At 51.4% G+C, this 12,263-nt stretch overlaps 2 protein-coding genes across 2 annotated transcripts in view; one reads left to right on the plus strand and one right to left on the minus strand.

The window, feature by feature from the left end:
* The window catches only part of EAH_00001730 (hypothetical protein, conserved), a gene marked incomplete at both ends in the record, with an annotated part of 5,556 nt that extends 5,119 nt beyond the window's left edge, over nucleotides 1-437 (minus strand). Inside the window, one exon of the mRNA XM_013395255.1 lies at nucleotides 382-437. Coding sequence (XP_013250709.1) covers nucleotides 382-437 — 56 coding nt within the window. The remainder of the gene's footprint in view (nucleotides 1-381) is intronic.
* Nucleotides 438-5,652: 5,215 nt separating this feature from the next.
* EAH_00001740 (hypothetical protein, conserved) lies at nucleotides 5,653-11,074 on the plus strand (the record flags this gene model as incomplete). The annotated part of the gene is made up of 4 exons (XM_013395256.1): nucleotides 5,653-8,559; nucleotides 8,784-9,618; nucleotides 9,815-10,746; nucleotides 10,988-11,074. 4 exons carry the CDS (start codon nucleotides 5,653-5,655, stop codon nucleotides 11,072-11,074), a joined length of 4,761 nt encoding a protein of 1,586 aa, XP_013250710.1.
* Between the last annotated feature and the right edge of the window lie 1,189 nt (nucleotides 11,075-12,263).

The following is a 12,263-nucleotide window of genomic DNA, read 5'->3' on the forward strand; positions in this document are numbered from 1 at the left end:
CTGTGGCAGGCGGGGCCCCGATGAGGGGCCCCCGACAGAGGCGCCTGCAGCTGCAGCTGCAGCTGCAGCTGCAAAGGACTGAGCCTGCTGCTGCTGCTGCCGCTGCTGCTGCGGGCTCAGGTCGTCCTCTCCCAGCAGCCATCCTTTAGGGGCAAATGCACCGAATTGAATCAAAGGTGCTGCATTTCTTGGTATTGTAAGAGGCAGAACAGGTAATTTTGCTTCTACGCAGCTGAGCCTGGGGAGTGCCCTTGGCGGTGCTGTTGCTGCTGCTGCTGCTGCTGCTGCATGCACTACGAACACGCGGCCACTAGGGAGTACCAGCAGGAGCGGCGAGCCCTCAGCAGCGGCCCCACAGAATTGGTGCGATCCCCCCCTAACCTGAAAGCTAGCGGGGCGCCCCACAGAGGGCCAGGGCTGTAGGCTGAGGGGTGCATCTGGCGCAACTGTGTAGCTGCTGCAGGAGGAGACAAGCGGAGGAGCTGGGAGTACAAAGGCCTTATCTAGAGCCTCAGAAAAGGGGACAATGTGTCTCTGTTCTGTTGCAAACCTTCTGCTTCTCCAGTTCCAGTTCAAGCTCCCAATACGCAGTAAATCAGGGCGGCTAACTTGAGGGAGCCTCCTATTAAATGTCTGCCACGAGCTCACCTGCCCTGTCTCCTCCTGAGCCCCCTTGCGGCCCCCACCCCCACCGCTGCTGCTGCTGCTGCTGCTGCTGCTGCTGCTGGTTAGTCGCGGCGAGCAGGTGGGAGAGACAAGCGGCAGCAACACATTCTCGCCGTGCCTAAGGATGCGCTGATGAAGTGCAAAGTGAGTCCAGCAAGGGAGAAGGGCTGGGGTGTAGCAGAGGCTTAAGAGCGATGAGTTAAGAGATAAAAGATTTAAGAATGAGCAAACATCAAGACAGCGTGCGACAGCCTCAACACAGCGTAAAGGCGCCCCATGAAGAAACAGCTCTAATGCTGAAGGGCAGCAGCTCCGCAGAGCTCTCGTATTAATATTCTCCTTGCTTAACTCAGAGATGCTGCTGTCTGTCTGTATACCAGAGCCACTACTACTCGCTGATGTACGTACACAACACCCTCCAATTAAGGGCTCTCCTGAGGCTTCTTCTCTCAAGCCGCACCAAACAGACATTCCTTCAACAAAGATAAACCCGCAAAACTTACGCAGATAACTGCGCACAGTCAGAGTTGCGCGCCAGGTGTACAGACACCCCAGAAGGGCGGCCCCTTCGGTCTCCCCTACACGCTTCTCACTCCCCTCTCCTCCAAAGAGTACAGCGTGTAAGGAGACAGAAGAATACTACTAGCCTTAAAGTTACGGTGGTAGCTGCCGCCCCCTTATGCCCCAAGTTAAACAAACCCGCTGCTGAGGAGACAGTGCCCACAGCCACCGCCGTCCCTCTGCCAGCGCTCAGTGCCTCCGATGCTCCGCAAAAATAACTGTCTCCTTCCCCTCCTCTGCTGCTGCAGCCGCTGCTGCTGCTGCTGCTGCTGCTGCTGTCAAGGAGCCCCTATATCGGTGATGTCCCCAAAGCGCTGCGTCAGTGTCCAGACTCGTGATAAACAGGGCTTGAGTAAACCTCTCCTAAGCCCCAGGAGTCATGCAGCCCCTCAGTAGAGGTAAAAAACGTTGCTGCAGAAACAACAGCAGCAACAGCAACAGCAGCAACAGCAGCAGCAGCTGGAGCCGGAGCGTTGGTTTGAAGGGCAAGGGGCAAAGTAGGAGGGGGCTGAGCCACCCGAACACGGAGAAGAAAGTGCAGCAGCAATGCTGCAGACCTACTGCCTTACTCTTATGTTGCTTTTAGAAAGCTGTAGACAGAGGAGCCCCCGTCCTTGTTGTGGGCGCTAGAGCTCTACAGAGGCCCCAGTACACTCGGAGGAAACAAGCGGAGACGGTCGTGGTAGCAGTAAAATAGAGTGCTGAAACGCTGAAACAAATTCGGGGTCTGGCTTCAGGGTTTTAGGGTTTAGGGTTTAGGGTTTAGGGTTTAGGGTTTTGCTGCAGAGGCCGCGCGACGGGCAAGCTGTGGTGGGCCCCCTTCAATTCGGTGTCGCCGCAGATCGCTGATGTAAGGCTTTCCTTGCGCGTTTTGCTGCACTTCCTTTATCTTTAAATTGTATTATTATTGTTTTAATTACCTCTTAATTTAGGGTCTCGCAGCAACAAACCCAAGACATGAACGCAGAAACTAACAGACAGCCCTGGTGTATGTTGGTTGCGGCGCTGCAGTGCATTCTTTCAGAAACGCAGACAAAAAATACTTTTAAAATTTATAACAGGAAATAAATAAAGATAAAGTACTTATTCTCGGTCGGTCGAGGGTCTCTGTTTATACAGCCAAGGGCCCAGCAACACATAACAGGGGCAAAGAGCTTGATATTATATTAGAACAGCTCTCTTCTTACTGTAGAAGAGGGCTGAAGAGTCTCAAAGTAATTATTTTTTAAAGTTATTATTTTAGTTGGATTTGCCGCTTCAGTCATACTCGCTCTACAGGGGGAGACAGCACAAAATAACTACTTAGTTCGAGTATACTGTAGCACACTCTATCAAGTTGGTGCATGCATGCCTATCTGCATGCATACAGTGGCTACTGACGGCCAAGAGAGTGCTTAATAATGCGTTTAAGAGTGTAGGGCTTTGCAGCAAAGCGGGCTTAAGTTAGGCTTACATGTGGATAGACAGCAAAGAATGCCTCAGCTTATAAAGGGGAAATTACTTTAACCAACAGCTCTACACACTTGTATTTAATAAGCTAGAATACTGCATGGGAGCTCGATTACTTCGGGGGCTTCTCGAATATTATGAATGAAATGCAGCTCAAAATGGCCTTAGCTAAGATCGAGGGCTCATATTACTATTAACAGCGCTGGGAAAGGGGTGCAAGGAGAGGGTGGGGTTTAATGCGTGCAGAGCCTTACCCCTACAACTTTGCTTCCTGAAAAATAATGCTGCACGGCCTTTAAGGCGAAGTGCATATAGCAAAGGCAGTTTGTTATTCACCTTAAAACACTGTCGATGACTTATACATTTTTTATTAGAATAGGACGTCAGGAGAGAAGGAGGCAAAGTGCTAGGCAGCTTGTTGCACTGTATTAAGCGCAGTATCTGCTTCTCATTCGTCAAGAAAACAATAAATAAATAAACAAATGAATAAATAAAGTCTGTCTCCTTCATTTTTCACAGTCTGAATATTGTGGGTGTAGCAATGCTAGGTTAAAATATACGTATTTCTTGCTTCTCTTAAGGCGGGAACCTAAGAGCTACTGCTATTTGTTATTAGCATCTTCTTTATTAGGCTATCACTTTCTTGAATGCGTTTTTAGAGTATGAAAGCCTTAAGGCATTCGCCGAGACGCACATTTATTTATCAGCAAGAAGACGAGGAAGCAGCCTTCTGTAGAAAGCAGTGTGCTGCTCCTATAGCTCCCCAGCTGAGGATGAGAAGCTATCAGTAAAGCCCTCAATCGATAAGTATCAGTATCTCGTAAAGAGAAGTCTAATAGTGAATTCAATCAGCACTTAGGAGGCAAAGAGGGTTTGAGCCTGTTTGCATCTGCAGCTGCGCTGCAGCTAAAGTTGCAGCAAGAAGTGATGAGATATAAGCCTTCGACTTCAGATAATTACCGCTTTTTATCTTCAGAAGAGTCAAAACATTTAACAATAGAGTTTATGAAAAAAACAGCTGACTCTCCCAGTCTCTATGTTGCTATATGAAGGGTGCCTCCGCATGCATGCATAATGCACGCAGTAATAAAATAAACAATTGTTAGTTAATGACTTAGCCATCAGTAGCCGAGTTAAATGCATGCAAAATGCATGCATCAATCATCTCTAAGTTGTGATAGAAGCGCCTCAAGACAGTTCTACCCCTATCTTCACAAGCGGCAAGAGTTTGTGCAGGTGTAAGTAGAATGCCTAGAGACTTTAGCAGCAATAATCTGCATCTATAATTATTATTTTAGGTGTATTTACCCTGCTGCATCTGTCTTGACTGCTCTCATCTAAGCTAGAAAACACTTATCAGCGAGGCTTAAGCTCTGGCTGTCTATCTACAATTCAGTTTATTTATGCATTATTTTATGCATGCTTCATTAAAAGGCTATTTGAGGTGTCTATAGTAGAAGCATATTCTTTTATATGCAGTAAAAAACCTTAAAAAAATCAATGTCTTTACTTAGTTTGTTACTGCTGACAACACTAATACAGAAACGGCTTTGCCCGTGCTTGCCTTGCAGCACTAGCTGCAACGAAGTGCATTGCAATATATATATATATATATATATATGCATATATATATATATATGCATATATATATATGCATATATATATGCATATATATGTATATGCATATATATATGCATATATGTATACATATTTATATATATACATGTGTATATGATAGTTCTGGAGGAGCGTATATATATACGCCATATACGCTATATACGCTATATAATATATATATATTATATATATATATATATATATATATTATATATATATATAGCCTCCTCCAGCACTAGGCCTTTGGGCCGTTGTGCCGCGAGTATCTGAGGAAGAGAGTCGAGATGATGATTTTTAATTCAAATTTGTTTGCATTTCTTTTTTTTAAAAATATTATTTTGCCTCTAATACTATCGGTAGACTCCTTTTAGATTAGGGGGCCCCCTACGTTTATTCATCGGGGTGAGGCCCGTGTCTGCTTAGATATTATTTTTATTTAGTTATAAATGAGCTTTTTATTTGTATGTTTTCAAATTTATGAGGCAAACAACTGCTATTTATTGCAGATGTTATAGAGAGGGTTTATACAGCTAGGCCTCCTTCCACATGGTGAGTTGCTTCTAATAACATTATTTCGGGGTTTGTTTAGCTTATAATTTGTTGTTTAATTCTGTTGTTGTTGATTTAAATCTATTAATTGCTGCATTTCTTTGCAAGAGATCAATTAAGCGGGCTAAGAGCATGCAGGCTCCTTAATAAACACAGCTCCGCCACCCAGCGGGGCGGCCGAGGTGGCTGCAGCAGTTGTTGCTCGGTGCTGCTGCTGCTGCTGCTGCTGCTGCAGCCAGCTCGAAAGAAAGAGCATGCATATGTTTGTGCAGCAGCAAAGCAGCTGAAATTTGCAAGCAAACATAACTGGAATCTTACCCGAAGTCCCTAGACCTCAGACACCGCGCCCTACGTACCCCCAACGAGCAGCAGCAGCAGCAGCAGCAGCAGCAGCAGCACAAGCCGCAACACCACCGTCTCAGGCAGCAGCAGCAGCAGCAGCAGCAGCCGACCTGCGTCCACTCCGCTGCTCCCGTTGTTTCTCCTTCTGTTCAGTTTGAAGCATTTGTGTATATTTTAGCTGGTGTATATAGCTAGCCACCAGACAGCAGCAGCCCAGCTGTCTATACACTGCAGCAGCAGGTGTGTCTTCTCCTGCAGCGTGTAGTAATAGTTTGCCTCTCTTTCTTACAAAGGCTCTTGCTTTGTATTGACGCTGCATACAGCTTAATCTTTGTTTTTTAGTTGTTGTGTCTTCATCTTCTTCTCTATACTCCCCACCTTCTGCTGCTGCAGCAGCAACCCTAGAGGGGGGCCCTCAAGGTATGAGTGCTGCAGGGGGGCCCAGGCCGCCTACCAATATGCTGCAACATGCGCGTTATTTCGGGATCTCAGGCTGATCCTCAGCAGCAGCAGCAACAACAGCAACAGCAACAGCAACAGCAGCAGCAGCAGCAGCAGCAGCTGAGAGCCAACCCCCTCGATCAACAACCCTCGCTGCTGCTGCCAGAGGCCCATGCAAAGAACAGGACGCCCACGCCCCACCTGCAGCAGCAGCTGCTGCAGCAGCTCTTGCTGCAGCTGACGGGAGATCAGCAGCAACAGCAAGCAGCAGCCGACCACAACGCCGCACTTCAGAATGCAGCTGCGGCGCAGCAGCAACAGCAGCTGCAGCAACAACAGCTGCAGCAGCAGCTGCAGCAACAGTTGCAGCAGCTCCAAAACCAGCAGCTGCAACAGCAAAGGCAGCAAGCACAGCTGCACCAGCCGCAGCAGCTACTGCAGCAGCAGCAGCAGCAAACCGCCGCCCTGCCCACCGAAACCCTCATGCAAATACAGCGGCTCTTGGGGGTTTCCGTGTCGCAGGCTGCTGCTGGCCCCAGCGTTCAGCAGCAGCAGGTGCAGCAGCAGCACCCGCAGCAGCGGCAGTTAGGGGCAGTGGAAGAGGCAGCGCGTCGCCTTCCGGAGGAAGCAGCAGCAGCGGCAGCTGCTGCTGCTGCTGCTGCAGCCCCCCACCCTGTAGGTAGGACTCCGGTGAATCAAGAACCTATTAAGCTGCTTCGGCAGCGCCTGCAGCAACTGGAAAGAATGAAGCAGACAAGCGATCTGCAGCAGCAGCAGCAGCAGCAGCAGCAGCTCCTGCAGCAGCAACAGCAACAGCGCCCCCTGCTGCAGCGCGAGGGTGAGGCTGTGCAGCATCTCTTAGATTGCATCCAGGTGCTGCGGCATCAGCAGCAATTGCTGCTGCCTCTAAGAGGGGCAGATGCTCCTGTTGCTGCTGCTCCTGTTGCTGCACCTCCAGCAGCAGATAGAGAAAAGCCGCAGCAATCGCTGCAGCAGCGGCTAATCAACTTCCTCTCCCAGCAGCAGCGGCAGCAGGGCCGCCTTCTGCAGATCTTGTCGCAACACCGACAGCAGGAGAGCGGCTTGCAGGAGCTCCCGCAGCAGCAGCAACAGCAGCAACAACAGCAGCAGCTTGAGCAGCACAAGCAGCAGCAGCAGCAGCAGCAGGGGGGGGACTCGCTGCGGCAGCAGAGGGCGAAGCTGCTCAGCCGGATAGTGAATTTGCTGCAGCAGCAGCAGCAACAGCAGCCGTCTAGCACTTTAGACAGCGAGGACAGTCATCAACAGCAGCAGCAGCAGCATGCGCATGAAGATATCGCAGCAGCAGCAGCAGCTGCTGCTGCTGCTGCTGCTGGCTCCCACAGGGGCCTCGGGGGCCCCCAGCGTGGTGATATGGGGGGCGGAGGTTTGGTTAAAGGGGCCCTTGAAGAGTCTCCTTCTTTAGACGGGGAAGAAGGAGGAGCAGCAGCAGCAGCAGCAGCTGCTGCTGCTGCTGCTGCACTGCAGCCAGACGAGCAGCAAGACGTTGCTGCTGCAGCCTTGACACGTCATTCACTCTCCGGTTTGAAGCCGCTGCTGCAGGCTGCTTTTAAGCTGCCTCATTTCCCTGTGCAGTCTGCTGGTGTTGGTGGTGCAGCAGCAGCAGCAGCAGCAGCAGCAGGTGGAGCAGGAGCAGCAGCAGGTGCTGGTGCTGCCCCAAGCCCTTTGGGGTCTTGTCTTGCTGCTTGTCTGTCTCCTGCAGCAGAGGAGACAGTTGGACGGGGGTTAAGTTTAGGTTTAGGGGTCAGCGAGTGGCAGAGAGACAGCGGCTTCCTCTTCTGCGAGCTGTCTCGCCTCCTCAGAGCAGCAGCAGAGCTGCCGCCTGAGCCCCTGCTAGAGAGTCTCCTTAGGGTAGACCACCACCAGCAGCAGCAGCAGCAGCAACGCCAGCAGCAGCAGCAGCAAGAACAGGAAAGCAGCAAACAACCAGTCAAGCAGCAAGCAGCTGCACCTGCTGCTGCTGCTGCTGCTGCTGCTGCTGTCAGCAAGGACACCAAGCCCCAACCCGATGATGCTTCTCTGTCTCCCCAGCAGATATCTGCTGAGTCGGAAGCAGCAGCTGCTAAACCTGCTGCTGCTGTTGCCGAGTCTGCTGAAGAATCACTTGCTGCTGTGCCTGCAGCAGCCGCAGCTGCTGAAGATGTTTCTTCAGCTGCTGGCGAACAAGAGGCAGAAGTTGCTGCAGCTGCTGCTGCAACTCCTGCTGCAGCAGAAACTCCTGCAGCAGCAGATACCCCTGCTGCTGCAGAAACTCCTGCTGCAGCAACTACTGCTGCAGCAACTCAGGCGGAAGCGTCTCCGTCTGCTGCTGAAGAGGGGGTTGGTCCCTCTGCAGCAGATGCGGCAGCTGGGGCTGCAGCAGACGGAGCTGCTGCTTCTGCTGCTGCTGCTGCTCCTCCTCCTCTCCGTCGGGCGTTGGAGGAGGAGGAGAGTTTAGGCTTCAAGAGCAGCACAAAGGGCCTCGAGGCAGCGGTAGACACCGCATGCCTAACAACTCGCGACATATCTCCTAACCAGCAGCAGGACGTGCAGCAGCAGCAGCAGCAGCAAGAGGTGCAGCAGCAGCAGCAGCAGCAGCAAGACGTGCAGCAGCAGCAGCAGGACCTGCAGCAGCGCGAGCAGCAGCTGCCGCTGGGTGCATCGGCCGTCGATTCAGCAGCAGCAACAGCACGTGAGGGTCTGGCAGCGGTGGTAACGGAGGCAGCATCTGGCGCTGCAGCAGCAACAGCAACAGCAGCAACTGCAGCAGCACCAGCAACAACAGCAGCATTTAAAGAGGAGCTGCAAAGAGACATATTGAGACAGGAGGCCCTCACAGAGGAGACAACTGGGGGGCCTAATTTTCGCAGTCTGCCTATGGAGTTTTCGCTCAGTCTCTCTGCTGTCTGTGCAAAGGTAAATGCTGCTGCTGCTGGTTGCTGCTGCTGCTGGTTGCTGCTGCTGCTGGTTGCTGCTGCTGCTGGTTGCTGCTGCTGTGGGTTGCTGCTGCGGGTTGCTGCTGCTGCATCTAGTCTTGTGCTCCTCCTGGCTGTTCCTTTGCTGCAGGGGAGTATCTATCGTGTGTCGTTATTTGTGTGTCTTTCTGCTGCTGCTGTTGCTGCTGCTGCTGCGCTCTTCAGGCGTTGCACCAGTGCGAAGCCGCACAGCTGCTGCTGTCGCCTCCTGTCCAGTGTTGCTGGGATCGGATCCTCTCCGTGTTCCAGCCTCATTGGCAGCAGCAGTTAGAGAATGAGGCAGCTGCTGCAGCAGCTGCTGCAGACGCAGCAGACGGCACCGCAGCAGCAGCAGCAGCAAAAGGAGCAACAGCAGCAGCAGCAGCAGGCTCTGACGCGGCGGATTCGAAGCCGTTTTGCATCATTTGTCGCTTGCTGCAGCAGCATGTGGCAGGTAACAGCTCGCCTAACAGCAACAACAGCAGCAGCAGCAGCAGCAGCAGCGGGGCTTCAGCGGGGCCTCTGCAAGACGCCTTCGAGTTGCTGCGGCAGCAGCACCGCCACGTGTATCTCGATCCCCAGAAGGTGCCGCAGCCGCTTCTGGAGAAGCACATGCAAGAGTTGCTGCTGAAGAAGAAATGCTGCAGCACTGCTGCTGCTCGCAGCACCGGAGCAGCACCACAGAAGAGAGGCCGAGATGGGCAACATGCAGCGGACGAGCAGCAGCAACAGCAACAGCAACAGCAGCAGCAACAGCAGCAGCAGCAGGAGTGGAAGAAGCAGCTCCGCATGGCCAGGGACAAAGGCGCCTTCGATGTGCAGTGGGCTGACAGCGGCAGCACCTGCAGCAGCAGCTGCAGCAGCAGCAGCAGCAGCGAAGCAGGGGAGCATGCAAGTGACAGTCTTAGCACTGAGGCTGCTGCAGACAGCCTATCAGAAGAACCTCTTCTTATTGCAGCAGCAACTGTGGGGAGAAGCGAGAGAGAGAAGCTGGCGCAGCATTTCCTGCTGCGGGTCTACGGTGAGTGCTGCTGCACTCGGCTGTATATACACCCCAATTGTGTGCATACAGCTCAGGTTAAAGTGCAGCGTATATACATACCTCAAGGCCTCATTCATTCGCTGGGAGGCTGCTGTTGCTGCAGCAGCAGCAGCTGCTGCTATGGTCTTTGCTGCTATTGCTGCTGCTGCTGTTGCTGTTGCTGCTGCTGCTGCAGGGATGGAGACGCTGAGGGCTGTGGAGCGCAAACTGTCTCCGCATGAAGCCGTCTCGATCTCCGCTACAGCTTGGACAGTGCAGCTGCCCGGCCCTCCTGCTGCTTCTGTTGTGCAGAAGCAGCAGCAGGAGCAGCAAGAGCAGCAACAACAGCAGCAACAGCAGCAAAAGCACCAGGTCGAGGGGAAGCAGGAGGGTGAAGGGAGTCAAGAGCAACAGCTTCTGGCTGCTGAGCAGCAGGTGGACCAAAGCAGCAGCAGCAGCAGCAACAGCAGCAGCAGCAACAGCAGCAAGACAGCAGATGCTGCAGCAGCGGAAGCCCCCGCACGTCGTAGCTTTCCAATTCAAGTGTACGGGTACTACACAGCGTGCTGCCTGGCCCTGGACGCCTTGCAGCAGCATCGACAAGAGCAGCAGCAACAGCAGCAGCAGCAGCAGCAGCAGCAGGCAGAGGAGGATTCAAATGCTTCGCATGCACCACTGTTTTCTGCTCTTTTGCTGCGGAGACGGCAGTCTCTCGAGGAGGAATGGTTTGCCTCGACTTGGGGGCCCCTCCTCGCAGACCCTGGGGGCCCCCCGAGTCTGCTGGCGAAGGCCAGCCCCCGCGACAGCAGCAGCAGCAGCAACAGCAGCAGCAGCAGCAGCAGGAGCTGCAGCAGCCAGGTGATGACAGTCTCAGCCCACGCTATAAAGGATGTTACAGAAGACTGCCGCCTGTGGGTGCGGCGGCGTTTGCTGCTGGCGCGAGGAGACAGTTTAAATAAAAAGGAGACAGGAGATACACTAGGGGTGCCTTTGTTTGCTGCTGTGAAGCAAGGGGCAGCAGTTGGGGTGTATAACAGAAAGAGACAGCTGCTGCAGCTGCAAGGGCCCCCTTGGGCTGAGCCGAAGAAAGCCGCATCTATTAGAGCCAGTACAGAAGAAAGATCAGCGGTAAGCAGACACAGAGACTGTCTCCTTTTGTCTCTGTCTCCTTTTGTCTCCTCCTCTGTCTCCTTTTGTCTCTGTTTGGCTCGTGCTCTGTCTCCTTTGTTCTCTCCTCCGATTCTAGTTGTCTCCTTCGTCTCCTTCTGGCACTCGCTCTGTCTCCTTTGTTTGTTTTATGTGCTGCTACTTTTGTTACAATTGCCGCTGCTGCTATTGCTGCTGCTGCTGCTGCTGCTGCTGCTTTCAGGCCCCTGGCTATGCGCTGCGTCATCGGCGGCGGCTTCCGGCGTCTCCAAATTCGCTGGTTTTACGGGGAGGCGTAGAGGAGGGTTGAGGGCTTAGATAATATATATATATATATATATATTTTGTCTCCTTTGCTGTTTGTTTGCTTGCTGGCGTGTTGCGGTTGCGTCTGGGCAGCTGCTGCGGTCTCGGGCTGCTGCTGCTGCTTGTACAGTGCTGCTGCTGCGATTCTGCTGCTGCTGCTGCTGCTGCTGCTGCTGGATGCCCGCATCTGACGCATGCGCCCGAGAAGCAGCGCGGCTTGCTGCAGCTTTTCCTTTCTCTTGTCTTCTGTCTCCTTCCATTTGTCTTTTGTCCTCGTTCATCTGTCTCATGTCTGCTGTCTCCTGTCTCCTTTCTTCTGTCTCCTTTATTCTATCTTTAGTCTCCTTCCTTTCTGTCTCCTTTCTTGAATCTTTAATCTCCTTTCTTTTGTCTCCTTTCATTTATCTTTATTTTCATTTCTTCTGTCTCCTTTCTTTATTCTCCTTTCTTTTATCTTCTGTCTCCTTTCTTTTATCTCCTGTCTCCTTTCTTTTATCTCCTGTCTCCTTTCTTTTATCTCCTGTCTCCTTTCTTTTTGCATTGTGCGTTGGGAGTTGATTGCAACTGCGCGTCGATTTTGCGGTTTTGTTTGAACCCTGGGGCTGAACTATCAAACTTTAAAATATTATACTCATTTGCATATATATATATATATATAGATATATATATATATATATATTGTATGTAGATAGATATATAGATGTAGATGTAGATATAGCTATAGATATAGATATTACGTATAGAGAGACCTATAGATACAAGTATAGATGGATATATAAAGGAAGAGGCGCCTGTTTCGTATCATATATATATATATATATATATATATATATAATAGATGATACAGATACATAGATAGATACGTATATATACAAATATATATATAGATATATATATATATATATATATGTATATATTTGCACAGTGGATTGATGGCTTTGACGTAGCGGCCAGCCGTCGGGTGTATAAGTTAGCAGGCGAACGGCGAGACAGCAAACCCTAAACCCTTAAACCCTAAAGCCTTAAACCCTAAACCCTTAAACCCTAAACCCTACGTAGCTTCAAACCCCTCAGAGGAAACCCTAGTAAACCCTAAACCCTAATTACAAGGAGAGGGTTCTGTCTCTGCTGCTGCGTACGCCGCGGTGAATGCGAGAGACAACCGCTACAAACCCTAACAAACCCTAAACCCT

This window comes from Eimeria acervulina, genomic scaffold, assembly GCF_000499425.1.
Source record: "Eimeria acervulina Houghton genomic scaffold, Eah_scaff5, whole genome shotgun sequence".
Lineage (NCBI taxonomy): Eukaryota > Apicomplexa > Conoidasida > Eucoccidiorida > Eimeriidae > Eimeria > Eimeria acervulina.